Source organism: Sander vitreus, chromosome 14 (assembly GCF_031162955.1).
Source record: "Sander vitreus isolate 19-12246 chromosome 14, sanVit1, whole genome shotgun sequence".
Taxonomy (NCBI): domain Eukaryota; kingdom Metazoa; phylum Chordata; class Actinopteri; order Perciformes; family Percidae; genus Sander; species Sander vitreus.
Window position 1 is genome coordinate 1,865,788 of NC_135868.1, and position 27,747 is coordinate 1,893,534.

Genomic DNA, 27,747 nt, shown 5'->3' on the forward strand with positions numbered 1-27,747 from the left:
TTATTTATTTATTCTTTCAGCGCACTGGAATCTGATCGGTCGATACTTAAGTTCAGGTATGGGGATCGCTAAGGTAAGAAATGTTGTTGGAACGTCTCTAACTACGTTATGTAGTTTTCTGTTTGAAGTAAAACATTTGACAACAGAAAATATCAGCACATGCATTGATACAATAACCAGAGAAATTAAGTTGCTAAGTATAAGGGCTAAGCCTAAAAACTGAGGGGGCTGCTATATGGACTTGAAACAAACAAATCTATGGCTAGTTAACTAGCTGGCGTGCTCTCTTCTACCTTATACCGCTCATGGCTTACTGTTGAAATCATAGACTCCAATAGTCATTGTTGCGGTTTGATGGACATTTATTGATCACAATGTTCTTTGAATGAATGTGCAAAAATCCACGTGTCCATTAAGCTCCATCAACAAACATTTACACATCCACATGTGCGTTGCAGTGCGTAGCGATTTGATGCGGTCCAAAATTATTTGTGCTCCTCTGATTCACAGCACCCCGTTACCTGCTGCAAGGTTCCTACCTAAATAGACATCACTCAAAAGCACACTAGTGACACCAGTGGACAATTTGTGTCCTACACCCAAAACAAACAAAAAAAAGGTTCTTACACTAAGGTTATTGAACACTGAAGTGACTCACTGAATTAAACCACACTGCTGCCAGTCTTTTTTTCACACATTTATTATTATTATTTCCATTATTTAAATCTGAGGTTCTCTGGTCTCCTTCCAATCAGCACTGTCCTCAGTCTCAGGTTCAGAAGTCTCCAGTCTCAGAGCAGCTCAATATTTTTTTCGCCGCAGTGATCCCCCATTTTATTTAATGCCGCTGGAAGATATTTAGCGTGTCTGCTAACATGAGAAAAGCTTCAGACACATAAGTTCACAGTTAGATGTCGATTTATGTTAAATAACTCCAGGTTTATAGAAGAATATACACTTATTGAACACATAACACAATATAAATAATGTTGAACCAAATTTATGAAACAAAAAGGTCAGTGAAGCGTAGGGCTGGGTATGGTTCCAAAATATTTGATACCGGTACCAATACCATGACTTAGATACCGGGTTCCTGAACGATACCTTTTTCCGATACTAATTTTATAAAACAAAAAGAAATTACAACATTACGGCACAAATCTTATGACTTTATTTTTCAGCTTCTACTACGTGAGCTCTCTCTTATTACCATCTCTGCGTAACGTAGAATTTTTCCTGCGTGCCTCTATGACGTGTAACGTTGGACAGCCAATTACAAACATAAGATCTTGGTAGAAGCATGCTGCATGCTGATTGGCTCCCTGACGATGATGAGATTTTCTCCTTAGGTATTGGAGTTGGGGGGCATCTTTTGATACTCGATACTAAGGATGCAATTCGGTCAGTGCCTAAAAAGAATTGAATTCGGTACCCTGCCCTAGTGAAGCGTGACAACGCGAAGATATCATGAGAATGTTGAACTTGCTTCGTAGTCCAGGGTTGCATGTCATAGCCCTTAAATTGCCTCCTCGACTCGTCCACTTGTCTCCCTTCCTCGCGTCTTAGTCCCTCCCACCGAGGAGCCACGGGAGAGACGCGAGGAAATCATGGGAGGAGAGAGGCAAAGGGAGATGAGACGTCCTTTCCTCTGAAGCGTCACATGAATACGCCTGCTGTTTGGCCGGAGTTAGCAACTCCTTCAGCTGCACAGCTTCTAGGTAGGCTGCTCTCGTGTTTCCTCGCTTAGAGCTCCTCGATGCTCGCTGCTCACTGCTCACTGCTCAGGGCAGAAATAAGAGCTTTGAGACGGCCTTCACTGAGGAGGGACAGAACAACTTCCAGTTCAGCAGAGGACCGAGGAGTCGAGGAGCTATCAGGTAAGTGTTATGAGATGCAGTCTGGGTCTGTGCTGGCTGGAGGCTCTGCCTCTCTGTTCTCCTCAGTTTGACTCTGATGAAGCTGTGACGACTGACGACCGACACATTTGTGTCTTTTGATCTGTGAAGCCCAGGCAAATGTTTTATCACAAACACTGCAGCTGTAATTCTTCTCCCCCGTGTGGACTGTAATGTGTTGTGTCAGTTGTGCCCTCTGTATAAATCTTTTTCCGCACTCTGAGCAGCTGAAGGGTTTTTCTCCTGTGTGAGTCATCATGTGTCTCTTCAGATCCGACTTGTGCCAACATCTTTTATCACAAAATGAGCAGCCAAAAGGGATCTCTCCTGTGTGGATGCTCATGTGTTTCAACAAACGTCCTCTCCATACAAAAGATTTCTCACAGACTGAGCAGCTGAACGGTTTCTCCCCTGTGTGAGTCATCATGTGTTCTTGCAGATGTGCCTTACGGCCAAATCTTCTCCCACAATCAGAGCAGCTGAAAGCTTTTTCTCCTGTGTGAGTTATCGCGTGTCTCTTCAGATGTGCGTTGGTGCCAAATGATTTCCCACACTCAGAGCAGCTGAATGTTTTCTTACATCTTGAATCATGTTTCAGAGAGTTTAAAGCTGACTGAGGTTCTCTGGTCTCCTTCCAATCAGCACTGTCATCAGTCTCAGGTTCAGAAGAGTCTCCAGTCTGTCGACCAACACACTGATGGATTTTGAGCTGTTGAGGCCAGGTGAATTTTTCGTCACAAAAACTGCAGGCGTATTTTTTCTCTCCTGTGTGGAGGGCCATGTGTCTCTTAAGATTCCCACTTTCACGGAAAGCTTTATCACAGAATGAACAGCTGTAAGGTTTCTCTCCAGTGTGGATTCTCATGTGACTCTGAAAATGTCCTTTCCATGCAAAATGTCTCTTACAAACTGAGCAACTGAATGGTTTCTCTCCTGTGTGGACTCGCATGTGTTTCTGTAAACTTCCATTCTCTGAAAAAGATTTTTTACAAACTGAGCAGCTGAAAGGTTTTTCTCCTGTGTGACATTTCATGTGTCTATTTAGGCGTGTCTTGCGGCCAAAACTTTTCCCACACTCGGAGCAGCTGAATGTTTTCTTAAATCTTGAATCTTTTTCTTTGTCAGCACTGACAGGAACTTCCTCATGTTCCAGAGAGTTCAAACATGTCGGACGTTTTCTGCTCTCCTTCCAGAAATCGCTATCGACGCTATCATCAGTCTCTGGTTGTAAAAGTGGATGTGAGTTCCTGGCTGGTTCTGGTCCTCCACAGTCCTCTCCATCAGTTTCTCTTCCCATGTGTTCAGTTTGTCTCTGATGAAGCCCTGTTCAAGTGAGATAAAAGAAAGAAAAATATTTGTGGGTCAGCGGTAGCTAACTGTAACATAATGCAACATAAAATGAAAGTTAGAACAACTAGTTAGACATTTTCTGTGCTAGATCCTTCAGAAACGGTTAGTCATGTTTTATACTCTCAAAATAAAATAAACCAGCTTCTTTTGAACTTTTATGCTCTTCAGTTTTGCAGATTATTTCTGTTTCCCCCCCTGAAAACATGTTAATCCTGCTGTTGTCCTTTCAAAGTTTCTACATCAGAAATTTAATTTCAAGTCATGATAGTGGTGAATCCGGTAGTTGTTAGAAAAAGCGCGGGAAAAAAGTGACAACTTCAGAAATAGTGTCTAAAAAAAAAAAAGAGTTCATTTTAAATGTTTACCCCGGAGGACAACACAAAGGTTAAATAATGGCATCCACGTTGTTCCTACCTTCCTCTTCAACATCTTCACTCTTCACAGGGACAAGAGTGAATGGGAACTTGTTGATATCAGCCTCCTCCATCCCTTGAAGCTGCACTCCCTCCTGACTGCTCCACAGTTCCTCCTGTTCCTCTTTAATGTGTGGGGGGGGCTTTGACTCCTGCTGGTCCACACTGGAGCTACACTCCTGTTGCTCTTCTTTAATAACAATCCGTTTTATGTCTGGAATACAAATTAACAATTGTTATTGCATATTTGGACATTTTACTTCCACAATTTCATATTGCGTTGGTCTTAAATTACAGTTAACTAAATATATTTGGGTATTCAGTAGTAGTTTGAACAAAACATGTTCCACCAAAACAAGTTCCTTCCTGAGACTATTTAGCAGAGCCACCGACGCTGAGTCTGGAGCTTAGCGCCGCCCAAGATGTGATTGGTTTAAAGAAATGAAAAAACCCAGAGCGTTATTTTGCTCCTAAAATATAATGCATCTGTGGTGTAGCCAGACCTTACTCGTCTGGCACTGCAGGAGTACCTCGTACATAACCTATACCTCTGGAGCAGGTTAGGTGTGCAGCATAAGTACCCAGGTAACCAATTCCAAACCAGGTAACCGTCGTAACCCTAAAAACCCAGGGCCACACCTGAAGTTACCTCATTAACCAAAACGTTTAAGGATTGTACTAATTCCATGACTTTTAAAAAAAACTTTCCAAAACGTTCAAAGGTTTTAGTAATTCCATCACTTTTTCAAAACCTTAAATTTTACTGATTTCATGACTTTTCCAAAAACTTTCAAGGATTTCAGTAATGCCATGACTTTTTCATAACTTTTCCAAAACATAGAAGGATATTACTAATTGTACCCGATTAACAATTTAACCACTGTCGGAACCCTTAAATCCCAGGGTCACACCAGAAGTTACCTAACCTTCAATAATTTTACTAATGTCGTGACTTTTCCAAAAACTTTCAAGAATTTTGGTAATTCCATGACATTTCCAAACTTTCCCAAATCTTTCAAGGGTCTTAGTAATTTCATGACTCGTTCATAACTTTTCCAAAATATTGAAGGATTTACTAATCCCATGACTTTTTTTAAAACCTTCAATTATTTTAGTAATTCCATTACTTAAAAAGGCGAATTCCGGTCGATTTCAACACTTAGCTCTGTTGTTTGTAAATTTGGAGTGCTGTCAGTAGCGAGAAAAATGTTCCAAATATCACCCATGTGAAGTGATTCCTTCCGAGTGAACACAGTGAATCTGACTGCAGTAGATGTGAAAGAAATGCATAAATGTGCTAATTCATAACTCTGTTTAGTTCCGGTGTTCAGACGGCAAGACGAGTGCTTAGGGACCGTCTACAAACTACAACACCGAAAAGAGATACAACAAAAATATTTATTAATTTAATGATTAAATAAGGTAGTGTCTCCAAACTTACCTTAATTATAACGTGTCTCCTGCTAGTTGTACTACAGTACTTATTTAAAAAATAAGCATATTTTTGAAAATATTTTTGTATCTCTTTTCAGTGTTGTAGTTTGTAGACGGTCCCGATGCACTCGTCTTGCCGTCTGAACACCGGAACTAAACAGAGCTGAATTAGCACAACATTTATGCATTTCTTTCACATCTACTGCAGTCAGATTCACTGTGTTCACTCAGAAGGAATCACTTCACATGGGTAGGCACTTGTAATGACATTTCGAACATGGTAAGAGGCTAAAAGCACGTTTAAAACTTGCCCGGTTTCAATCTCGTGGGTGCTAACGCTAGCAGGAGGATAACACGGTGTAGGCAACACTGATCGTTTTTGTTTTTCTCGCTACTGACAGCACTCCAAATTTACAAACAACAGAGCTATGTGTTGAAATCGACCGGAATTCTCCTTTAACCAAAACTTCCAAAGATTTGTACTAATTCCATGACTTCTTCCAAACTTTTCCAAATCTTTTAAGGGTTTAACTAATTGCATGACGTTTTCATAACTTGTCCATACCTTGAAGCTGCTCTCCCTCCCGACTGCTCCACAGTTCCTCCTGTTCCTCTTTAATGTGTGTGGGGGGCTCTGGCTCCTGCTGGTCCACACTGGAGCTACACTCCTGCTGCTCTTCTTTAACAACAACAACCCGTTTTATGTCTGGAATACAAATTAACAATTATTATTGTATATTTGGACATTTTACTATTGCAATTCCATGTTGCTTTAGTTTACCTTAAAAGGAATGTTTACTAAATATATCTGGGTTTTTAATAGTAGTATAGACAAAACATCACAAAACACGTTCCTTCCCGAGACTATTTAGCAGAGCCACCGTCGCTGCTTTTGGAGCTTAGCGCAGCCCAAGACAATTGACTGGTTCAACGAATGCAAACATCCCAGAGCGTTTTTCTTCTCCTATTATAGAATGCATCTGTGGTGTAGCTAGACCTTTCTCGTCTGGCAATGCGAGACTATCTCAAACATGTTGGAGCAGGTTGGGTGTGCAGTAGTGGTGTGACGGACCATAGCTGATCCGTGGTCCGTATGGATCAACACTCATGATTCGGAATGCATGTGAACCGCAGATTAATTGGAAAGTTTAACAATAATAATAATAATAATAATAATAATAATAACATTATTGTGAAAGTAGTTATCAGCGGTAGTTGGTAGTTGAGTTACCCGAGAATAGGGGGCCTTGAGCCGGGTACAGATTCTGGCTACAGAGCTTGGTCGTATCAGTGGTAGTTGAGTTACCATACCCATAAATATATCAGCGTGCGCATAAATACGTAGTAGAAAACGTGACGGTTTCCCTACACTATTTGTATCACGCATGCGTTGAAAAACTTGACGGCCAGGTGGCGCAACTGGCGGCATATTTTTGTAGGCTACATTTTATTATTCATTATGCAGTTAATGGCGGGTCTGTTTTATAAAGATATTTAAATTAAGTACTTATTGTCACTGATCCAAAACCGCATATCGACGTCCGTGCACTATGCCTTGGCGACATTGTTATTTTTGTGACATGTAGTGTGGGGATGTTGTGATGTTTTTAAATGTAGCTTATGCTATGCATTACGAGGGGTTTACATGGTTGCCACTCCAAAATAATAAAGCAGTTGTTACATGTTACATGAACATATACCATTTTGGTTACATGTGGAATGAAGTCTGAGTCTCTGTCACTGCAAACCTTCAGTTCCCCTCCACACTCCCCTTTGCGAGCGCTGTGAAATGAATGAAATTCCCGCAGTGCAAAGGTGCGCAAGCGTGGAACAGGATTATCGCGCGTGATGGATCGTGCAGGCAGCACAGATCGCGTGCCCACAGTGTGTTTGTACTCTAATGCCATAAGATAAAGTATTTGTTGCATGAAGAGCTGTTATCAGAATAGGTTTTATTGCCATGTACGTTTAACACATACAAGGAATTTGTTTTGGTGTTGTTGGTGCACGTCCACACTCTAGATGGAATATTAAACAATGTAAGTATAGGTATAAACAATATAAGTATATGTACACAGTATGTATTAAATAAAAAATAAAAAATGAAATGCTATGAAACTGAAATTAGTTTAATAAAAAATAAAACGTGTGCATTATGAGGTGTTACAATTAGTTCCACCTTGGCTACATAAGATAATATATAATGTAATAAAATATGCCAATGTAAATGCCAATTGCTTCAGTGATCGTTTCATCCCGTTTTGCTTTTGCGTCTAAAGGTTGCTTGAAAGCAGCGGGGATAAAGAGTTGGGCTACGGTTTGTTTTTTGCAGTTAGTTTGGGGAGGTGTGAATGCAGCAATCGCACTCGGACACACCTTTGAAGAGTTGGTCTCGGTCTGCTTTCAAATCAACTCGGTAGCCGTTTGTTTTGACCGACTTTGGACAGTCCCAACTGCTGAAAGAACTGCACATTTTTGGACTATGTCCTATTAAGACATGTGGGATATTCCGGCATTATTCAGGCTTTAGAGGCATTCTTTGGGCATGTATACAGTGCATTAAGAATCTGCGTCTCAATCTGGGGTTTTTACTGCAGTTTGTGACAGTTTACGGCTTCTTGCCCGTTTACGACTTACAGTGAGCTCTGTGCGTTGCTATGGTTACTGCACACAAACCAACCAGCCAATAAGAAGGATAAACACAGCTGCTTTTAAACATTATCAAAGACTCGGATATCAACAGGTTTTTGGATATGAGCCGACCTTTTCTAGAAGCTGGTGGAAGGAATGAAAGAGGGACGCTGTGTTCACACGCTCCAACAAGTCTGGAAACATTCCGTTTTACACGGCTGCATGTATACGGGAATATCAGAGGAGTATTCACTTTCATTAGCCGTGGAAACAGCTACAACAACCGAAATGTTTTGTGCATTTGAACACAGTCACTGTGGTTTGAAAAGGAACTAAAACGGCTGAAAATGCTACAATCAGTGTATCATTTGTTGTCCTTGGTCTGGACCAAATGAACCAAACTAGAGATGTGAAACCACCCTAATAGCTGTCATCATCTTACCCTGAAGGCTCAAACAGTGCAAGGACGTGGGGTCACAGTCGTTTGAGTCCATAGTAGAGTGCTTCCTGGAAGTTTCCTCCCCAAACTGCCAAAAATCAAACGTCCGTCTGAGCTCCGTCCTCCTCGAGTTCTCTCCAGCCTGTTTGGGGAAAAAAAAAGAAATGACTTACAGAAAAGTTATCACCATCTAGAACGGGCATCGTGATTGGTCGCTTGGTACACGCCTGGCTGCATCATATACCTCAATCATCCAGTATCAATCTGTTTCATTTTGTCACAATGTCAGAGAGCACTTTGTACTCTGGATTCTTCAGGACAAGTAATAAGTTCAAGAATGGGAATATTTTCCTCGATTTACCGTCAACTTATAGTGGGTGCCAACTTTCCAGAGAAACCCCCACAGGAGAGAAGGGTGCATGTCAGGAAAGGTCAGCTGCTGTCAGACCTCTGATGAGCTCTACTTTTTAATTTTTCATTTTATTTAAATCACTTCCTCCTATGGAGGTTATGATTAGTAGGGCCGGGACGATATATGCTTTTGTCCCGATTGGATTCTTTCCTGATACAGGGGCGCTGATAGGATTTGTATTGTGGTTTTCATTTATTGCGATTCTAGAAGTATTGGGATCCGATAGTACTGAGTATTGGGATTTTCTTTTCCTTTAAACAAAAAACTAAAGTTCTAGAGACAATATATCATGAGACATTTCTAAAAACTAAAAAACTGATAGTTTGTTAAGAAGAATGACATCACATGTCAGTCTGACATTTATTTACTTTGTAAAGAAGAACATAACATGGATCTTCTGCTTTCGCTCGGTTTTGCTGGAAATGGACAAGAAGTAGTCGTCCTCGGCGGTACCGGTCGATTATATAATATAATCCATTGTAGCTATGAAATGTTAAACAGTTTGCCATAGCCTGTGGCAGCGTGTGGCTAACTGACGGCGAAATCAGACCCTCCGTGGCAGAAGTTATAAAATAAAATGAATGAAAAACAAAAATAATAGAGCTCAACAAAAAGCCTAAAACCGACTACCGGCGGCTGATCTGTCCTGACAACAGACAGACAGACACTGTATATAATAGTCTGGAAACCTGCCACTAAGGGGGGCCGGTGTTGTACCGAATTTTGCATCCACAAAGGAAAATGAAGGATTTTCAAGAAGTACTTTTTTAATATATGTTTATCAATTAGGGCTGCACGATTAATCACAATTTTATCCAAATCGCAGAGGGGCGCAATATTTGTTAAAGGCAAAACGTGTCAAACCATTCGAAAATAAAGTATTGTGGTGCTGCAGAGACGTCCCGGCCTACAAATCCTATCCTACAGACTACAGCAAACACTTTTGTTTGGTACAGATTCATGCAAAAAAAATAAAATAAAAAAAATATCACACTATAATCATTTAGTTTTTAAAGATTTAATATTAGTCAATGAAAATGAGAATAATGATACAAACATGATCATTCCCTTCAATATCGTGAATCATGTCGCAATATCAGTCAAAATAATCGCAACAGGTATTTTCCTCATATCGTGTAGCCTTGTTATCAATGATGATAAATGATCTGACGTCTAAAGTTTTAGGACATTTAAACTCAGTAGTAGCATTTCTTCGCTGCCTGTGAGGTGGATGCAATTCTCGGCAAACCCCCGGTGCCTTTCGGAGGATCTCCATCCATTTTGTAGCGGTGTTCAAATTCTCCGCGGTTAATTCCATTCACTATACAGTCCAATATAAAATACCCACAATGCACGGAGCCTACTTTAAGCGTACATACGATGCAACCCTACATTTTACCCCTGTATCCCACAATGCAACGCTGTCGTGTCTTCCCGGAGGAGAAGAAGAAGCAGAAGCAGAAGCACCGGCGAAAACTGAAAAGGAGAAATGGAGCAGGCTTTGGTTTTGTAACAGTGGACATTGCAAGCAGTCACTCTGTTGAACGCTCAGAAATAGCGTGTTTTCATTCTTTATATGTTAAGTGAGTGTTGTACTTTGCGAGCAAAGATTAACCAGAGTCAAATTCCTTGTTTGTTTACGCAAAACCTGGCCAATAAAGCCGATTCTGATTCTTTACATGGTGCCTCTGTCACACAAATAATCGGCGCATCTACTGACGCAACGATGTTTTCAGTGTAGCGTCTGAAATCTGGTCTGGCCGTTCCCTTATAGTTCACTATTTAACAAACGCAATATATAGGAAATAGTGAGTGAGGAAACGCATATTCATATTAACTATACAAAATATTATGAATAATCTATGATGTATTAAAGTGGATAAAGAGGAGATTTTGTTGATCCGGTGGTGAAATTCACAAGCTACCTGCCGAGTCATACTTCCGCTGTTATTTTGGTGAAAGTAACTCAAAAGTAATGCAAAAGTAGTGTAACGCATTACAATTCAGAGACAGTAATATTGTAATATAACTAATTACTCTCAAATGACAGTAACTAGTAATCTATAATGTATTACATTTTGGAAGTAACTTGCCAAACACTGTTCACTATTTAATAAACACTATATATATATAGGAAATAGTGAGTGAGTGAGTGAATGAGAAACGGTTTTCCTAACCCAGCCAGGGTGTCTTGTTGTTCAACTGCTTAGTCAACAGCGACACCCTGTGGTCACATCTGGTATGTGCAGCAGTAAAGGCAGAGCCAGGGAAGTGTGTGTTCTCCTGTTTTACACACACTGACCACCACCGTTTAGTCTTCAAATTACAACAACTTGTGCAGCATTTGTGTTTCTCTGAAGTAACCCAGCAAACCCGCCTCCACTGTAACTCTTCTACCGTATAACTCCTAACGAGCCCGGCTCCGCTGTGTACAGCTGGGTTTATAGTAAACACATCGTCATTAACCACGACCATTAGTCGAAGCTGAACGCGGATGTTCGTGTCGGACTCGGTGTGAAAAGCTCGAACCTTTAAAGTCACCAACACTAGCGAATATGTAGCTTCTTTTCGAGCCCCGGTGTGAGCAGGCCTTTAGCAGGAGCTAGCTGCAGCTAACGCTAGCTTAGCACGGACACATTAGCAGCAATAAACGCGTTTCCGGTCAGAGGGAAGAAAACAAACCTGCTCTGCGTCGCTTTGGTTCAGCTTTTAAAACCACATCCAGCCGTCCGGGATGTTTCTTTCTGTAGGAAACCGAACACTGCGCGACTTCTGCTTCGGAAGCTTCTTTTTCTTCATCTTCTTTGTGTTTTTTTGGAGGATTGAAACATCAGCTTTTTAGCTCCACACCACCACCTTCAGACCCGGATAATGTAACTTTAGTCTGTAAAAAAGAAAATGCATACAATCAAACCGAAGCAACACAACATACAACATCAGCTAACCTATATTATATTAAACATTACGTCGTTTATTAAGAACTCGTATAACTATTAATCTTCATGCTTGTGTGTTGTTTTTTATTTTAAAGCCTGAAACACTTCTGGACTTTTATTTTGAAGTTTAAGCAACTAACCTTTACCGGAAGCTATAGTCTTCACTGCGGCTGACTTCACACTTTTGAACAAGATGGCGTACAGCAGAAAATACGTATTTTGGCAGTTTTCAGCAGAGATTCAGCTTCGGTTACACAGAGCAGGTTTGGTCCCTTTACTTCTTCACATTCATTGTGTTGATTCCTTCATTAAACATTGTAAAAGACTGACGAGGCAGGTACCTCAGTTAGTTGGTTTACAGGATATCCATCACCAGACTCCATGTAAATAATCAGGACTTTTAGCGTGTATAGAGCCAGCATATCTCCACATGTAAATGGGTGATTTAAGGGTTCATTTCAACCAAACCAGAGTGGTGATTGTTGTTGTTGTTGTTGTTGTTGTTGTTGTTGTTGTTGTTGTTGTCTCTATTCTCTCTCTCTGTTTATACAAGGGCGATAGAGCTCAACAGTGACCGCCCACTTTTTTTAACAGTTCCGGTGTTTTTCCCCGTTCAATTGTTCCATTGATGTTTAAAAAAAAAAAAGTGCTGATATAAAGAGTTTTAAGCCTGGAACCGAGCCAACCAGCTAGGAAAGGAATCGCAATTCGGCGCAGAAAAACATTTTGAAAAAGGCAAAGGTACAAGACTGTGTACAGAAACTACCGTAGCCTTAAATGGCAGAAGCTCATTTTCATGGTAACAGCGAGTTGGGCCAATCAGAGAGGGCGCTGTGTGCTGTAGTATGTCAAAAGTATTCACATTCATTACTCAGGTAGAAGTATAGATACTAGGGTTTAAAAAGACTTCTGTAGAAATTGAAGTATCAACTCGAGCTTTTTACTCAAGTAAAAGTACTGGTTTCTAAACTACTTAAAGTATAAAAGTAATGTAAGGGGGAAAAAATAAATATCATAATGCTTTTTCAAATTAGACGGCGAGTTTTGGAAACAATGAGCTCGTGGTACTTGGGTACGCAGAGCTTGCGGCGCATTCGAAAGGAGTTGTTTTTGCATCCAACCATTTCGAAAACTTCTTCCAGGTACGGCCAGGGATGTAGAAAGGTTGGCTGGTCTTCCCGGCTACCAACCTCCTCGCTGGTGCTTGGTCGGGACATTTCGCTGAAGTTCTCTTGAGTCTCTGTCACGGACATCTTCGTACTAGGCTACACACGTCTGCTGTTTCCTTGCTGGAGTGTGACGTGATTTGTGTCGTGTGCAGGTGCGATGGATCGCGTACAAACCAATAGGCTGTCAGAATGGTTTATGGTTATACTTCTCATCCAACCACAATCAGATTCACACTTTATCTGGATGGCGCGATTTATCTGGATAGGTTTTTTGTGTGTGTGTGTGTGTGTGTGTGTGTGTTTTTTTTAACGATGACTAGCCGGAATGAAAACAAGCCGAACTGAAATAGGAGTAACATAACACACACACACACACACACACAGATCAGGCACGTATCTACGCTACGCAACACTTCCGCGCCCGGTGTGTTCCAGCTGTTACAGGGCTGTGAGGAACCCTCTGTTGTAGGATGCATTTCAAAAGAACATTTAAAATAGCACAGCAGGACAACGTGGCACTCCTGTAAAACGTATCGGGGAACAGCTCTGAGTCACTAATTGAAACCTCTCTGTCTGTATTGTTGTGGAAGTTTCTGTTCAGCGAGGGAGGAATTTGGGTGAAGAAGAGACCTTGTTGAAACAAAATAAAGACAGGCTGCAAACTGGATTAAAGTTTAGGTATTCGGTGGAAGGGTTTAATTATTTTCTCGAGAGAACAACCAAACAGTGACAAGAACAGCAATTCACAATGAACAATGAACAGAGTTACAAAGTGACAGCCGATCTGTGCCTCGTAACATATGCCATCTCCTTATATCCCATTTTCACAGCAGAAAACACGACCATGTTTGGAAAACATTCTAATCTTGAACACTGCTGTCTAAAACTGTCCCTGTACATCTGTCTAGTGCGTCAAAAAAGTCCTTCAATAGAAGTCGGGAATCTATCTCGTCTACAGATTGGTTCAGGCTCCAACCTTAGGTTTTGGACAAACTGACCTTTGCATATCTCTACAGACGCCTGTGCGTCGTTGCCATCTGCTTGTAGTAGAGAATACACAGGGTCATACCCTTTTCAGCTGTCTTTAAACTGGAGGACTGTTTCAAGAAATATCTTTAGGAGACACATGTTTCAGAGGCATATTTAAGGATCTACTTATAATTAAAATTTACTCAATAGATGAACAATCATGGTTAAGAAAATCATGGTCTATGTAATTTTTCCATTACAGTATTCAGTTTGAAGGAGTTTGGAGTTTGAAGAGAGCCATCGACTTGCAGGAAAGGTGAGGAACCTTTAAATCAACACAGCAGGATAGTCGGCTGCTGACTTGCTGAGATGAGGGAGGCAAGAGTTTTTACAGTGACTACGTTTACATGCACATAATATTCCGGGTTTTTGTCTAACCCTTTTTTTCAAACTAGCCGTACTTTTGCCGCATAAATTGCCGATTTCCGCGCAAAATATGCGGGGCTTGCTTGATGTCATAATCCCCATATTTTCATTGCAAAAAAAAGTCACATATATATCTTAGCAGAAAGTTCAAATGTTGGGTTTACTTCACACAAGAGCAGCCACTTTCCCATAATATTGCATAAATATCCCGCATATTCCATCGCATTTTTTAAGAAAACGTGCCGCATAATCAAGGATTTTTGCCCGCAACAATCACAAAAAAACTCCGCATTTTTCTGGAAGGACTGAATATTGTCGTATTCGGAATAAAAGCAGAATATTGGTGTGCATGTGTGGCGGGTGTGTACTCTCCCTCTTGTGTTGTGCGGCGTTACAGGCGAAGTCGTCGCTCTTCGTTGGCTATCACGGCCGCTTATTCTGATAAATAGCAGAATAGCTAAAATGCCAGTTAGCTAAAATGAAAACAGAAATTATTCAGTTTACTGTTGCAACGGTTGTATCATAAAAGTTAGGTTATCAAGCTAGGCTAACCAGACTAGCAAGCTAGGACAACGTGGTGAGCTTCTTCATTTAAGCTAAAACAAAAGAAACCGAACAAAACTGGTCTCTAATATAAAATTAGAGGCCATCCTGTGTGGATATACTGCATGCATACTAGAATATCATCACAATGAACACCTTTAGCTAACTGTAACAGTGGAGCTCAGTATATGCGACTTACCATGAAACAGGCTACTGCAGACTGGTGATGGTGTGTAAGAATTTACCCTGAAGTCTGCAGAATAGCACCATGATGGCGCTCATGTTACATAAAAAAGCCTGTCTCATATGGCTACTTCTATCCATCCATCCATCCATCTTCATCCGCTTATCCGGGGTCGGGTCGCGGGGGGAGCAGCTCCAGCAGGGGACCCCAAACTTCCCTTTCCCGGGCCACATTAACCAGCTCCGACTGGGGGATCCCGAGGCGTTCCCAGGCCAGGTTGGAGATATAATCCCTCCACCTAGTCCTGGGTCTCCCCCGAGGCCTCCTCCCATTCATTTGGCTACTTCTATTAACTCCGCTACTGACTGATGAAAGGAGTCCCAGTTAACACTAACGCCTACCAAACACTAGAAGACTCTGAAGTCTGAGACCATCTCACATCTCACGTTAACAACCACGATGTCAGATTTCAGGTGATTTGTTTTTTTTACACTTTCGTGTGCTTTTGGCTACATTGAATGCGTAACGTATGCGGACCGTTTGTGCCGCCAGGGCTTTAACCCTTGAGTTCCTTTTTTGATCACCAGCCAACACGGCTAGTAGATTTTTTTTTTTAAAGATACCAGCCACTCGGTTTTTCCACTAGCCATGTTTGTTTTTGGGTGTTTTTCCTAACTAACCTTACGTTTTACAATTTCAGCTCCTCTGGTTTGCTTCGGGCAGTTCCCTTCGTCTCCTCAGTTTCAGCGTAGCTCGTAATTGATAGGGCACGCTGACACGTAGCCGACACGTCACAGCGTAACTGTTCATGGGAAATGTAGGATTAGTGCTACAAGATAAAGATTACATTACCAAGCCAAACACACACACAAAACCACCCAAATTTTTTGGTGGAAAACAGACCAATCTGGAAACACTGACTTGTTTTCACTGGCCAAATTGGCTACTAACTTTACAATGTTACCCGCCAAAGTTAATCTCTACCTGCATTTGGCGCGATGGCGGATGTCAACTTAAAGCCCCATGTGCTGCTTGAATGTATCTTTTAACCGTCTCCACCTGCAGCGCCACGCGGCGTAGGATTGCGTGAGTCACAGGCGAGACGGAGAGCGGATTGTTGTTGTTTCTTCAGTTTTTTGGAGCTGGCACAGAGCTGTGACACATCAATCTACTGTCAGCTGTTATCAGCTGACAGTAGATTGATGTGTCACAGCTCAAATATACAAATCCACTTTTGCTAGTTAGACGGTGGGAAAAAAGGGTCCGGGCGCCAGGCGCATGGTTCAAAAGGGTTGTTCTTAGTGTCTTCATTAATCAGAGGTGTGTTTTGGGCGTAACATGCAATCAACCAATCAGAGATCATCTCCCATTCCCTTTAAAAGCCAGGCGCGTTTGGACCTTGGAGCATTGCTGTTATGATGGAGGATTTGCACCGTAATATTTGTATTAGTAATCTTCTGCATGTGTGTGTGCTGCTGTGCGTCCCTGTGTGTGTGTGTGTGTGTGTGTGTGTGTGTGTGTGCTGCTGTGCGTCCCTGTGTGTGTAACAAGCATGTTGTCAGTACCTTTAAAGCATATTTAATGTTGTTTTTTGTTCATACCAGTTTATTCTTGAAAAAAGATTGAAAGTACAAGTGAAAACATCAAGCATTTTTATGGTCTATGAAGATTGTCAAATTAAGTGTATTAAGTGTGTCCTACTTTATATGAATAACAATTTTCATTTTGAATATGAATTGCTTTTTTTTTAATGCTTTAGATGCCACGAAAAAACAAAAGAAGCAGGGCTATGGTGCTAAGATGGAAGCGTCATGCAGGTAATTCCAAGAAATGTAGTAATCTTTTTTTCTTTCACCCCAATTCTACCTCAACCTGTTATTGTGAATCCAGGGAACAAAATGTTGGAAAAAAATTGATGAAGGAACTGAAAGAATTGATGAAAATCACACATCATTCTTTTCATGTGAGCCAATACAATCTCTAATACAGGGTTGTCATCAGGCTTATCAAGCTAGGTACCAAGTAAGGGTTATTTCTTGCCTAGTTTCGGCTGGATGTCCGTCCCCTTCCTCTTTCTCTGTGTTGGCGTTCTAACCTCTGGTGGATTTATGAAGACTATGGTTAACTGCTCCTCAGATCTCTGCAGGGTAAATCCAGACAGCTAGCTAGACTTATCTGTCCAATCTGAGTTTTCTGCACGACTAAAACTACTTTTGAACGTACACATGTTCCACCAAAACAAGTTCCTTCCTGAGACTATTTAGCAGCGGCACCGTGGCTCCGTCCGGAGCTTAGCACCGCCCATGATGATTGTGATTGGTTCAAAGAAATGCCAATAAACCAGAGCACGTTTTCTCCCATCCAGGAATGCTGTGCAGACCTTCCTCTGCGGCGCTGTGGAAGAAGGCATTCCAGTTTCTATCGATTGCGATTCTTTTGAGGGGTGGAGCTGCAACCTGTTCTCAATCCCAACTCATAAAATACTGACGCCTTCTCAGTGGCTCTTAGAGTCAGATACTGAAAAATCTCCCTTAAACGCCTGTATGGAATGCACCGGGCAGAGCAGCAGCTCGATTGAGGCGCTGTAAGATGATGTAGTATTAAGAGAGACAACAGTAGAGAGTAGTATGTAGAGACAACGGTAGAGAGTAGTATGTAGAGAGACAACATTAGAGAGTAGTATGTAGAGAGACAACAGTAGAGAGTAGTATCAAGAGAGACAACATTAGAGAGTAGTATGTAGAGAGACAACATTAGAGAGTAGTATGTAGAGAGACAACAGTAGAGAGTAGTATGTAGAGAGACACCAGTAGAGAGTAGTATCAAGAGAGACAACAGTAGAGAGTAGTATGTAGAGAGACAACAGTAGAGAGTAGTATGTAGAGAGACAACAGTAGAGAGTAGTATCAAGAGAGACAACAGTAGAGAGTAGTATGTAGAGAGACAACAGTAGAGAGTAGTATGTAGAGAGACCACAGTAGAGAGTACTATGTAGAGAGACAACAGTAGAGAGTAGTATGTAGAGAGACAACAGTAGAGAGTAGTATGTAGAGAGACAACATTAGAGAGTAGTATGTAGAGAGACAACAGTAGAGAGTAGTATGTAGAGAGACAGCATTAGAGAGTAGTATGAAGAGAGACAGTAGTAGAGAGTAGTATGAAGGGAGACAACAGTAGAGAGTAGTATGTAGAGAGACAACAGTAGAGAGTAGTCTGTAGAGAGACAACAGTAGAGAGTAGTATGTAGAGAGACAACAGTAGAGAGTAGTATGTAGAGAGACAACATTAGAGAGTAGTATGTAGAGAGACAACAGTAGAGAGTAGTATGTAGAGAGACAACATTAGAGAGTAGTATGTAGAGAGACAACAGTAGAGAGTAGTATGTAGTGAGACAACATTAGAGAGTAGTATGTAGAGAGACAACAGTAGAGAGTAGTCTGTAGAGAGACAACAGTAGAGAGTAGTATGTAGTGAGACCACAGTAGAGAGTAGTATGTAGAGAGACCACAGTAGAGAGTAGTATGTAGAGACAACAGTAGAGAGTAGTATGTAGAGAGACAACAGTAGAGAGTAGTATGTAGAGAGACAACAGTAGAGAGTAGTATCAAGAGAGACAACAGTAGAGAGTAGTATGTAGAGAGACAACAGTAGAGAGTAGTATCAAGAGAGACAACAGTAGAGAGTAGTATGTAGAGAGACAACAGTAGAGAGTAGTATCAAGAGAGACAACAGTAGAGAGTAGTATGTAGTGAGACCACAGTAGAGAGACAACAGTAGAGAGTAGTATGTAGAGAGACAACAGTAGAGAGTAGTATGTAGAGACCACAGTAGAGTAGTATGTGAGAGTAGTATCAAGAGAGACAACAGTAGAGAGTAGTATGAAGAGAGACAACAGTAGAGAGTAGTATGTAGAGAGACAACAGTAGAGAGTAGTATCAAGAGAGACACCAGTAGAGAGTAGTATCAAGAGAGACAACAGTAGAGAGTAGTATGTAGAGAGACAACAGTAGAGAGTAGTATGTAGAGAGACAACAGTAGAGAGTAGTATGTAGAGAGACAACAGTAGAGAGTAGTATGTAGTGAGACCACAGTAGAGAGTAGTTTCCTTTTGCTCCTTCCTTTAATCCGATAAAAATGTGAATGGTACCCAACCGTAGGGTGGATGGGTCAAACAACACAGGACTGTCCCCCAGGACACCGCGGTTCATGTCCTGTGTGTCACTGAAACATACATTTTATAACCCCACCCACCATCTTTTCCTAAACGTAGCTGTCCCATTCTTGTCCCACGTGTCAGTTTTAAATGTACGTCCCGACCCAAAACGTCAAAAAGTGACGCAAAGAGTCCCGACCAAGCACGTTTAGATATGGCGCTAAAAGAGACTTTTGGATATTGATTCAATGGTGATTTACTGTTTTGCCAGTCGTTTTCTATGAAAATAAAGCCACACTTTAGAGCATCGCATCCTGTGCTCCACGGCTGCAACACAACAAGCGCCTGGAAGCACGGCAGCCGCTACGGAAACCAAAACTTGGGCGTTAAATTTGGAACCAATGATCAGACTTTGTTTTTCCAAATGATTCCAATAACAATAGATTCCATTGGAGTCATAGTCTTTGAAACAATTTCAAGTTTCTCGATGCCCAATCCTAGGAACAACGTATGGAGTTATAGTCCTATCTTCATTCAAGAGCACATTATTTCAATTTGAGAGCATTTCTCACTAATATTACGTTCAGATGTTGTAATAATTTCCCTCAAAACCTTGCTCTCACACTCAAATAGTCACTGCTCACGCTTGGATTTGCTGTGCTTGTGCTCAAACTTTGTGCTTGGACTCAGATATTTCTCCTTGCACTCAGGCTGATTCTGCGCGCTTGCAAATCTTCTCCTCTCGGATTTTTCCTGCGCTCTCGGATTGTTTGTGTGACAACCCTATCAAAATTCAGCAGCCAATAGAATGCCAGCTGTAGTGTTGACCAGTGAAATGATCCCCGCCCCGTTGAGGGTGCGTTTGTTTTATGTTAGAACATCCGTTGCGGAGGGCTCCTCTGTAACCATGGATCTGTAACCCAAGTTTATTTACCCCCGCCGTCCATCGCTTTATTATTAGTATATGTCAATAATGTGCACAGAATGGTCGACGCTCTTTCACCTGCACCCATCAGGAAACGGGAGAAAGCTTTTAAGTGGGACATATCAAGTTAGGTCCACAACTATGAGGGTGAGTAACATAAATGTAGCACATAGCATATGGCGCTAGCCATAGCTAGCCTAGCTTGATGTCCGTAAACAAATAGCTTTTCTTTATCCCGGTAGTTTAGCTAGCTAGATTGAACGACATATGACGGACAGTTTGTGTGTATTTAACTGGTATTTAATGACCCCACTTTGTATTTTTTCCTCGTTTGGTTAACCTTGTTCCTGGGGATTTGGCTAATTTCAGACATGTTAGAGGCAATAGTAAAACCTAAACTGTAATATAACTGAAAAACAAAAGAAACTGGATTGTTTGTATCAGTTTTTACATCACTGTTGTATGTTTTTCAGATATTGTTCTAAATTCTTATAACATTTTAACAATAACATCATTCATATATATCTGTATAGAAAGTTGTAAGTACAATTTCACTCCTATAATAAAACACTATTTAAAATAGCAGTTATTTATTTTTACCCTAATGAAATCAATGCAAAGCAAACTGAACAGAAAGAACAAGTATTGTGTTTCAGTTTCTCTTCTTCCAGGTGGGGCTGAAGGACCCCTGTTGAGCTGTATCACAGCTGCACCGTGTGCATGGACCAGTGTTACAACCACACTACTGTGTTGTTCCAGTCAGCACGTTACTCCCAATGCAAAATCCCATTGGTTCCCCCTGTACTCACCTGTGTGCAGAGGGCAGGCAGCAGTGGCACTAACCAAGAACGTTGGCAAGTCTGATAATAATTTAATTGTGAAATCATGTTACATACACTTATCATTTCTTTATCTTGCTTAAATTCACAGGGTGCACAACAAGGCCCGGGAGAGAAAATGACTGTGATGTCCACAAATCCAAAGCGGAGAAGGTAAGGTACGATAGTAATGATGTTAAATAAAGCTATGTACACCTAATATCTTATGTGTTGATGTCTATGAATGTGTCTTAAATAGGAGCACACTATACAAAGACAACAGTGGAGAGTTGCTGGATCTGTCTGTCCTCAAGGTGCCAGAGATCTACAAGGACTTCACCCCTGTTTCTGCACCATCACCTGCATGATCCAAGTGATAAAAGAGAGAACAAACTATTGTGTTCTCTGCTTACATGAATAGGTGCCTGTAATGTCTGCCCACATATACAATCAATTCAATAAATGTTGATAAGTATCACTGATATTTCTTAAATCATTGTAGTTTTTCAGAGCAATAAGATAGATTATTAAAGCCATGTTCATATTTGCAACAAATTAAAACCCTTATCAAGGCAAATAGGTTTTTCATGTTCTGTAATCTTTATAAAAAAAAAAACAGTACAATTAAATTTACCAGAGTGGACACTTGCAGGTTGTCAAACGGCTTTAATTTACCTTGTCGAAACAATGAGTAATTCATAACAAACTGTACAATATTTGACACAAAACCTAAAAATGGTTCCTACTCCTGTGAAGCAGTACACTCTGCCTGTAGGATTTACTGTAGCAGGAACATTGATATTGGCAAACAGATGACCCAAGTACATGTGAGTTTGTGAGCAGGGTTATGATATGAACTAAAATAAAGATAAGATAAGCCTAGTGTTCACAAGAGGGATGATTCAGGTATTGCAACACAAGTTAAGAATAATTGAATTAAATAGGAGGTATATACAACTAGTAGAAGATAAACTAACTATACAAGAGCAAATAAAGGTAAAGTTATGAGGTAGTAGCAAGCTAAAGTGACGTATAATCAATAGCAGTGAGTCAAGTCAACAGTGTACACCAGAATAATGTATACCGTGATTAAGTAATGATTCTTAGTGTTGTCTGTAGCCTACTAATATAACAAAACAGAAAAATAATATAGTGTATGATGCAGTATGGAGAACAACCGAGTCCCATATGACCCCAAGAGACTTTAAGTGCAGCTGTTGATGATGTTGCAGATGGTTGTAGTCTGTAGTCAGTCATACAGTAGGTAGATCTGGAGCAGATGGTTGTAGTCTGTAGCCAGTCATACAGTAGGTAGATCTGGAGCAGATGGTTGTAGTCTGTAGTCAGTCATACAGTAGGTAGATCTGGAGCAGATGGTTGTAGTCTGTAGCCAGTCATACAGTAGGTAGATCTGTAGCAGATGGTTGTAGTCTGTAGTCATACAGTAGGTAGATCTGGAGCAGATGGTTGTAGTCTGTAGCCAGTCATACAGTAGGTAGATCTGTTGCAGATGGTTGTAGTCTGTAGTCAGTCATACAGTAGGTAGATCTGTTGCAGATGGTTGTAGTCTGTAGCCAGTCATACAGTAGGTAGATCTGGAGCAGATGGTTGTAGTCTGTAGCCAGTCATACAGTAGGTAGATCTGGAGCAGATGGTTGTAGTCTGTAGTCAGTCATACAGTAGGTAGATCTGGAGTAGATGGTTGTAGTCTGTAGTCAGTCATACAGTAGGTAGATCTGGAGCAGATTGTTGTAGTCTGTAGCCAGCCATACAGTAGGTAGATCTGGAGCAGATGGTTGTAGTCTGTAGTCAGTCATACAGTAGGTAGATCTGGAGCAGATGGTTGGAGTCTGTAGTCAGTCATACAGTAGGTAGATCTGGAGCAGATGGTTGTATTCTGTAGTCAGTCATACAGTAGGTAGACCTGGAGCAGATGGTTGTAGTCTGTAGCCAGTCATACAGTAGGTAGATCTGTTGCAGATGGTTGTAGTCTGTAGTCAGTCATACAGTAGGTAGATCTGGAGCAGATGGTTGTAGTCTGTAGTCAGTCATACAGTAGGTAGATCTGGAGCAGATGGTTGGAGTCTGTAGTCAGTCATACAGTAGGTAGATCTGGAGCAGATGGTTGTAGTCTGTAGTCAGTCATACAGTAGGTAGATCTGGAGCAGATGGTTGGAGTCTGTAGTCAGTCATACAGTAGGTAGATCTGGAGCAGCAGGGTAACTTCTAACTTTAATGGGTTGGTGATAAGACACTGTGCTGCTATGATGCATGCTATGATTAGTCGAGCCCTTCAACCTCAACTGGAAGAAAAGAAAAGAAAATGCTTGTTTTTTTGTGTTCAGTTTGCTTTGTATTCATAAAAAAAAAAAATGCTATTTAAGGAGCAAATCATTTCTAGGTTTGTTTTTATTATAGTGATAAAATTGTACTTAACATTACAATGTTTTATACAAACTGATATGAATCCATCATTTTCAAACTAATGTTATATGAAGGAATGAAGACTAAATTCTGATGAACAACACACAACAGTGATCAAAAACGGACACAAACAATCCAGTTTATGGTGTTCTTTCAATTATATTACAGTTTAGGTTTTACTACTGGCTCTAACATGAAATTAGCCAAATCCCCAGGAACAAGGTTAACCAAATAAGGAAAAAAAACAAAGTGGGGTCATTAAATACACACATACTGTCCGTTATATGTTGTTCAATCTAGCTAAACTATAAAGAAAATCTATTTGTTTACGGACATCAAGCTAGGCTATATGCTAGCATGTCTGAAATTAGCCAAATCCCCAGGAACATGGTTAACCAAACGAGGAAAAAATATAAAGTGGGGTCATTAAATACCAGTTGTAAATACACACATACTGTCCGTCATATGTCGTTCAATCTAGCTAGCTAAACTACCGGTATAAAGGAAAGCTATTTGTTTACGGACATCAAGCTAGGCTAGCTATGGCTAGCGCCATATGCTATGTACTTAATTTATGTTACTCTACGTAACTTTATGTTCTCCCGTTTCCTGATGAGTGCAGGTGAAAGAGCGTCGACCATTCTGTGCACATTATTGACATATACTAATAATAAAGCGATGGACGGCGGGGGTAAATAAACTTGGGTTACAGATCCATGGTTACAGAGGAGCCCTCCGCAACGGATGTTCTAACGCACCCTCAACGGGGCGGGGATCATTTCATTGGTCAACACTACAGCTGGCATTCTATTGGCTGCTGAATTTTGATAGGGTTGTCACACAAACAATCCGAGAGCGCAGGAAAAATCCGAGAGGAGAAGATTTGCAAGCGCGCAGAATCAGCCTGAGTGCAAGGAGAAATATCTGAGTCCAAGCACAAAGTTTGAGCACAAGCACAGCAAATCCAAGCGTGAGCAGTGACTATTTGAGTGTGAGAGCAAGGTTTTGAGGGAAATTATTACAACATCTGAACGTAATATTAGTGAGAAATGCTCTCAAATTGAAATAATGTGCTCTTGAATAAAGATAGGAATATAACTCCATAACAACGTCCCTGCCCGCTCCACTGCTAACCTCACCTTCTCGAATCTGATATCACATAAGATGTGTAGAAATAATAACTACTGTTACCTAATTACTAAGATGATAATGGATTTTCCATCATTATGATGAGATATTTTGGGGGTGGGTTGTATCAGTTGTCTGTTTCGTTTGAAGTCCCAGTTTTTCCTCTGTTCCTGCAGCGTTGCAGCAGCTGTTGGTGGTTAAAGAAGAGGTTTCCCCTGAGCAGCAGGAGTGTAGCTCCAGTGTGGACCAGAAGAAGCCAGAGCCCCCCCCACACATTAAAGAGGAACAGGAGGAACTGTGGAGCAGTCAGGAGGGAGAGCAGCTTCAAGGGCTGGAGGAGGCTGATATCACAAAGTTCCCATTCACTCCTGTCCCTGTGAAGAGTGAAGATGATGAAGAGAAAGCTCAGTCCTCACAGCTTCATCAAAGACAAACTCAACACATGGAAGCAGAAGCTGATGGAGAGGACTGTGGAGGACCAGAACCAGCCAGGAACTCACATCCACATCCACCTTTACAACCAGAGACTGAAGACCAGACTGGAGACTCTTCTGAACCTGAGACTGATGACAGTGCTGATTGGAAGGAGACCAGAGAACCTAAGTCAGCTTTAAACTCTCTGAAACATGATTCAAGATGTAAGAAAACATTCAGCTGCTCTGAGTGTGGGAGAATATTTGGCACCAGGGGACATCTGTTTGATCACATGAGAATCCATCCAGGAGAGAAAAAATACAGCTGCAGTGTTTGTAACAAGAGATTTATCTGGCGTCAACAGGTCCGAAGACATAAATGCGTCATCCTTCACTCGTCACAGCTTCAGAGTCAAACTGAGGAGAAGAGAGAGGCAGAGCCTCAAGCCAGCAGAGAAACTCAACACATGGAAACAGAAACTGATGGAGAGGACTGTGGAGGACCAGAACCAGCCAGGAACTCACATCCACATCCACTTTTACAACCACAGACTGAAGACCCTTCTGAACCTGAGGCTGATAACAGTGCTGATTGGAAGGAGACCAGAGAACCTCAGTCAGGTTTAAACTCTCTGAAACATGATTCAAGATGTAAGAAAACATTCAGCTGCTCTGAGTGTGGGAGAAGATTTGGGGCCAAGCAACATCTGAAGAAACACATGAGAATCCACACAGGAGAGAAGCCTTTTAGCTGCTCTGAGTGTGATAAAGCTTTCACTGATAATGGAAACCTGAAGAGACACATGATTACTCACACAGGAGAGAAACCTTTCAGCTGCTCAGTCTGTAAGAAATCGTTTACACAGAGTGGGCATTTACAGAAACACATGAGAATCCACACAGGAGAAAAACCTTTTAGTTGCTCAGTTTGTAAGAAATCTTTTTCACAGAGAGGAAGTTTATGGTCACACATGGTAGTCCACACAGGAGAGAAAAGATTCAGCTGCAGTGTTTGTAACAAAAGATTTGTGTCACGTTCTGATGTCAAAACACATAAATGTGTTAGTCCGATGGAAACAGAAGCTGATGGAGAGGTCTGTGGAGGACCAGAACCAGCCAGGAACTCACATCCACTTTTACAACCAGAGACTGAGGTCCAGACTGGAGACTCTTCTGAACCTGAGATTAAAGTCAGTTGTGATGATTGGGACTCCAGAGAACCTCAGTCAGCTTTGAAGTCTTTAAAAAATAACAGATGGTTTCGCTGCTCTGAGTGTGGGAAAAGATTTGGTAATACATCAAGTCTGAGCGTACACATACGAATACACACAGGAGAGAAACCGTTCAGTGGCCCCGTTTGTGCTACAGGGTTTACTCAGAAGATCCGATTAATAAGTCCCATGAAACATCATACAAGAGAGAAACCGTCTACTTCCGGTGTTGGTGAGTGTAGCTCCAGTGTGGACCAGCAGGAGCCAGAGTCCCCTCCACACATTAAAGAGGAACAGGAGGAATTGCGGGGCAGTCAGGAGGGAGAGCAGCTTCAGCGGCTGGAGGAGGCTGATATCACCAAGTTCCCATTCACTCTTGTCCCTGTGAAGAGTGAAGATGATGAAGATGAAGCCCAGTCCTCACAGCTTCATCAGAGACAAACTCACCACATGGTAACAGAAGCTGATGGAGAGGACTGTGGAGGACCAGAACCAGCCAGGAACTCACATCCACTTTTACAACCAGAGACTGAAGACCAGACTGGAGACTCTTCTGATCCTGAGACTGTCAATGCTGATTGGATGGAGACCAGAGAACCTCAGTCAGCTTTAAACTCTCTGAAACATGATTCAAGATGTAAGAAAGCATTCAGCTGCTCTGAGTGTGGGAAAAGATTTTACTTCATTTCACATCTTAAGACACACATGATGACTCACACAGAAGAGAAACCATTTGCTTGTTCTGTTTGTAGTAGAAGATTTGCACATTGGCTAAATCTGATAAAACACATGGTCATCCACACGATTTGCCAGGCATGATCAGCTCAAAACACATAAATGTGTCGGTCATCAGTCAAACTGAGGAGAACGGAGAGGCAGAGCCTCCAGCCAGCAGAGAAACTCAACACGTGGAAACAGAAGCTGATGGAGAGGACTGTGGAGAACCAGAACCAGCCATAAACTGCAGTACACTTTTACATTTTATCTCTGAACCACCAGAAACCATAATATCAATCGTGTCCGCAGCCGAATTGACGCATTTGCCCGATGGCCGTACGGCGCATTGAGACAATTAACAAAACTCATTTGTACACCAATATTCCCTCACATGCACTCATAATCACCTATATTTAAAATAAGGTGTGTAGGCCCACAGTATTCATCCGTTAATATGTGTAAATCAGAAATGAAAGCAAAACTAATCACACTTTCTGTCAGAACAGAGACATGCTGAATGCTCAAAGCTGAAAAGCTGTTTTAGATGTGAAAGAAGTGAAGTTGTAAGAATAGTTGGAACTGTCTGTACATTTTAACTCATACTAATGTCGTATTGTTTCCTGTTGCTCTTGCCAAAGGACTATCGTTAAAAACTAAATAATAATAATAGTACTAAAACATTTACAGAAATGTTGATGTGCTCTGTCCTAATAAATAAATAAAATGAAATAAATGTAAATAAATAAAGCTTTGTTTGTGATGACAGTATACAAAGTCCAAATGTTGAGGTACTTATACTTTACTTGAGTCTTCTTTTCATGCCACTTTCTACTTCTATTCCGCTACATTTCAGAGAGAAATATTGTACTTTTTACTCCACTACATTCATCTGTTACAGCTTTAGTTACTAGTTTCTTTACACATTAATATTTCTGCACATAAAACACTTATTAAATCTGATGTTTTATTCTAAAGTAAACTAGCCAACAATATAACGGCTACAAGTCCAGCTGAGATGATGAGACCATTAAACATACAGCTGTTTGGATCCTTTACAATTTCTACAATGTTTTAATACTTTAACTACATTTTCCAGATGATCCGACACACTTTTACTCAAGGAACATTTTCACTCCAGGACTTTTACTTGTAACAGA

General features: G+C 41.1%; 2 protein-coding genes across 3 annotated transcripts; one reads left to right on the forward strand and one right to left on the reverse strand.

Annotated features, from left to right (window-relative positions):
- Window positions 1-350: 350 nt before the first annotated feature.
- LOC144528563 (uncharacterized) lies at window positions 351-11,994 on the reverse strand. Its single transcript, XM_078267233.1, has 6 exons — window positions 11,651-11,994; window positions 11,257-11,458; window positions 8,166-8,304; window positions 5,658-5,798; window positions 3,660-3,872; window positions 351-3,218 (listed from the first exon to the last, which is right to left on the reverse strand). Exons 3-6 carry the CDS (start codon window positions 8,215-8,217, stop codon window positions 1,885-1,887), a joined length of 1,740 nt encoding a protein of 579 aa, XP_078123359.1. The 5' UTR covers window positions 8,218-8,304; window positions 11,257-11,458; window positions 11,651-11,994; the 3' UTR covers window positions 351-1,884.
- On the forward strand, window positions 11,666-27,372 carry LOC144528555 (uncharacterized). 2 transcript variants are annotated; one of them, XR_013502911.1, is made up of 4 exons: window positions 11,666-11,773; window positions 13,911-13,964; window positions 16,561-16,618; window positions 17,167-17,926. XR_013502911.1 is itself a non-coding variant. In XM_078267218.1 (4 exons), the coding sequence occupies exons 3-4, from the start codon at window positions 16,561-16,563 to the stop codon at window positions 26,690-26,692; spliced, it is 2,325 nt and encodes a 774-aa protein (XP_078123344.1). In that variant the 5' UTR covers window positions 11,666-11,773; window positions 13,911-13,964; the 3' UTR covers window positions 26,693-27,372. The 2 variants fall into 2 exon arrangements, 1 of the variants encoding a protein (XP_078123344.1); XM_078267218.1 differs by lacking the exon at window positions 17,167-17,926 and adding an exon at window positions 24,426-27,372.
- The last annotated feature ends 375 nt before the right edge of the window (window positions 27,373-27,747 follow it).